Source organism: Hydractinia symbiolongicarpus, chromosome 14 (genome assembly GCF_029227915.1).
Source record: "Hydractinia symbiolongicarpus strain clone_291-10 chromosome 14, HSymV2.1, whole genome shotgun sequence".
NCBI classification, from domain to species: domain Eukaryota; kingdom Metazoa; phylum Cnidaria; class Hydrozoa; order Anthoathecata; family Hydractiniidae; genus Hydractinia; species Hydractinia symbiolongicarpus.
Genome location: NC_079888.1, coordinates 18,744,079 through 18,746,165, shown reverse-complemented (window position 1 = coordinate 18,746,165; position 2,087 = coordinate 18,744,079). Strand labels below are relative to the sequence as shown.

Here is a 2,087-nt window from a genome sequence, read left to right as displayed (position 1 = left end):
TTGCATCTCGAAATGGGCTAAAATATACAATTTATTGAAATAATTTGGGAGATGAAGCCAAATCTCCTGCATTTTATAAAACCTTTTGTATGTTATAAATTAGATGTTTTTTTAAAAAAAAAAAGTTTGCGCTGCGCGTTTGTGTACAAGTCTAATATATGAAATATTGTCCCGTGCTCTAGCTTGACGCGTTTGTGGATGGAGCTAGATAATAGGCGGTACGAGTTCGTGTACATGCCTAGCACACTGAACATCCTCATGCGGCACATGTGCGTTTTTGTTTTGCGACTAATATTTAGTTGGTTGATGATGTGTGCACTAGTCTAGCTTGACGCGTTTGTGGATGGAGCTAGATAATAGGCGGTACGAGTTCGTGTACATGCCTAGCACACTGAACATCCTCATGCGGCACATGTGCGTTTTTGTTTTGCGACTAATATTTAGTTGGTTGATGATGTGTGCCCTAGTCTAGCTTGACGCGTTTGTGGATGGAGCTAGCTAATAGGCGGTACTCATTCGTGTACATGCCTAGCATACTGATCATCCTAATGCGACACAGTTACGTTTTTATTTTACGACTAAAATTTAGTTGGTTGATGATGTGTGCACTAGTCTAGCTTGACGCGTTTGTGGATGGAGCTAGCTAATAGCCGGTGCGTGTTCGTGTACATGCCTAGCATACTGATCATCCTCATGCGGGATGTTCTCGTTTAATTTACGTTTTAGAGTTTATATTTTGAGCTGAAATGTTATATAAAAATTAATAACTTTGTAAATTCCTTTTACAAATTTATTGTTTGTTATACTTTAAAGAAACATATACATGGTCGTTCAGCATATATATTTTTATGGTAATATTTCAACCTCCGTATTGGAGGTCTTCATCAGACTATACAAAATTTTTTAACGGTTGTCATTACATTGACATCAAATCGACGTCACTGTAACGACTTCCGTTTAAGGTACGCGAACATTGGCTTCCAGAACTTCGTCGTCACATACTGACCACCGTCTAGATTAAGGCCGTGTTCACTACGCGGTGACGTGCCCTGGAACTGTATTTCCAATGCTTCGCGTACCTTACGATCAAATTTATTAAATTCTTGTTTAAGCATTTTCGCATTGTCCCAATCATAACCAGCATTACAAGAACTAGAGTGAAATGAAACTACTGATGCGCTCCACTTTTCTTTAATGATTGTGTCTTTGTGTTGTTCGAAGCGGGTAGCGATTCTCAACTTCGTCTCCCCGACATATTTTTTGCCGCATTTGTATGGGATAATGTATACGCCGGGTTGACTTAGTGGTGGTAGTTGGCATTTGTTTTTCAATGTCAATATTGTCTGAAGATTAGCAGAGCTTTTAAAGACAGTTTTATAGCCAGCTTTGCGAAATGACTTACGTAATTTTGGACTCAATCCTGGTACCCAGGGCAATGATACTATCCTTAAATCTTGTTGCTGCTGTCCGTTTCTGTTGTCTTGCTTTTCGTTTCGTTTTTGTCGATAAGAACTTTCGATTTTTGTTAGTTCTACTTCATTATACCCATTTTCCATAAAACACTTAATTAGAAATTGAATTTCCTCTTCCAGATGTTGTCCTTTGCAGATGGTATATGCTCTGTTAAGAAAACCTATAAAAATACCCTTCAAGATTTTAGGGTCGTGCCCAGAGTGCGGTTTCACCTGTGGTAATAGCGTTTTTTCTGTGGATCTTGAATTTGTTGCATCCATCACAATTTTGAATGTTTAGGTCTAAGAATTGTAGTGATTTTGTTTGTTATAATTTATTATTTTAAATGGTGTTTCTTCTGATTCTGAAGAAAAAATTAAATTCAATTAATATTTCCTTAACAAGGGACTTTTGGTTTTGAAATTTACTAAGGTAATTTTCGCTGTAAAAAAGTCGAATACTGCCAAAAGTTGGGCCACTTATTTAGAAATAATTTGGTAGAAGTGCGAAATTTTAAAAGTAGGTTTTCAACAGAAAAACGTCATGTACGATTTGAGATAACTTTCAACACATCAGGTTTGTTATTCGGACAACTCCAGAACAACTTATTTTAATCCCGACTATTTGCAAACAAG

General features: G+C 37.0%; 1 protein-coding gene across 1 annotated transcript; it reads right to left on the bottom strand.

The window, feature by feature from the left end:
• Nucleotides 1–938: 938 nt before the first annotated feature.
• On the bottom strand, nt 939–1,733 carry LOC130625256 (uncharacterized). The gene has a single exon (XM_057440309.1). The coding sequence runs from the start codon at nt 1,731–1,733 to the stop codon at nt 939–941; it is 795 nt and encodes a 264-aa protein (XP_057296292.1).
• Nucleotides 1,734–2,087: the final 354 nt, after the last annotated feature.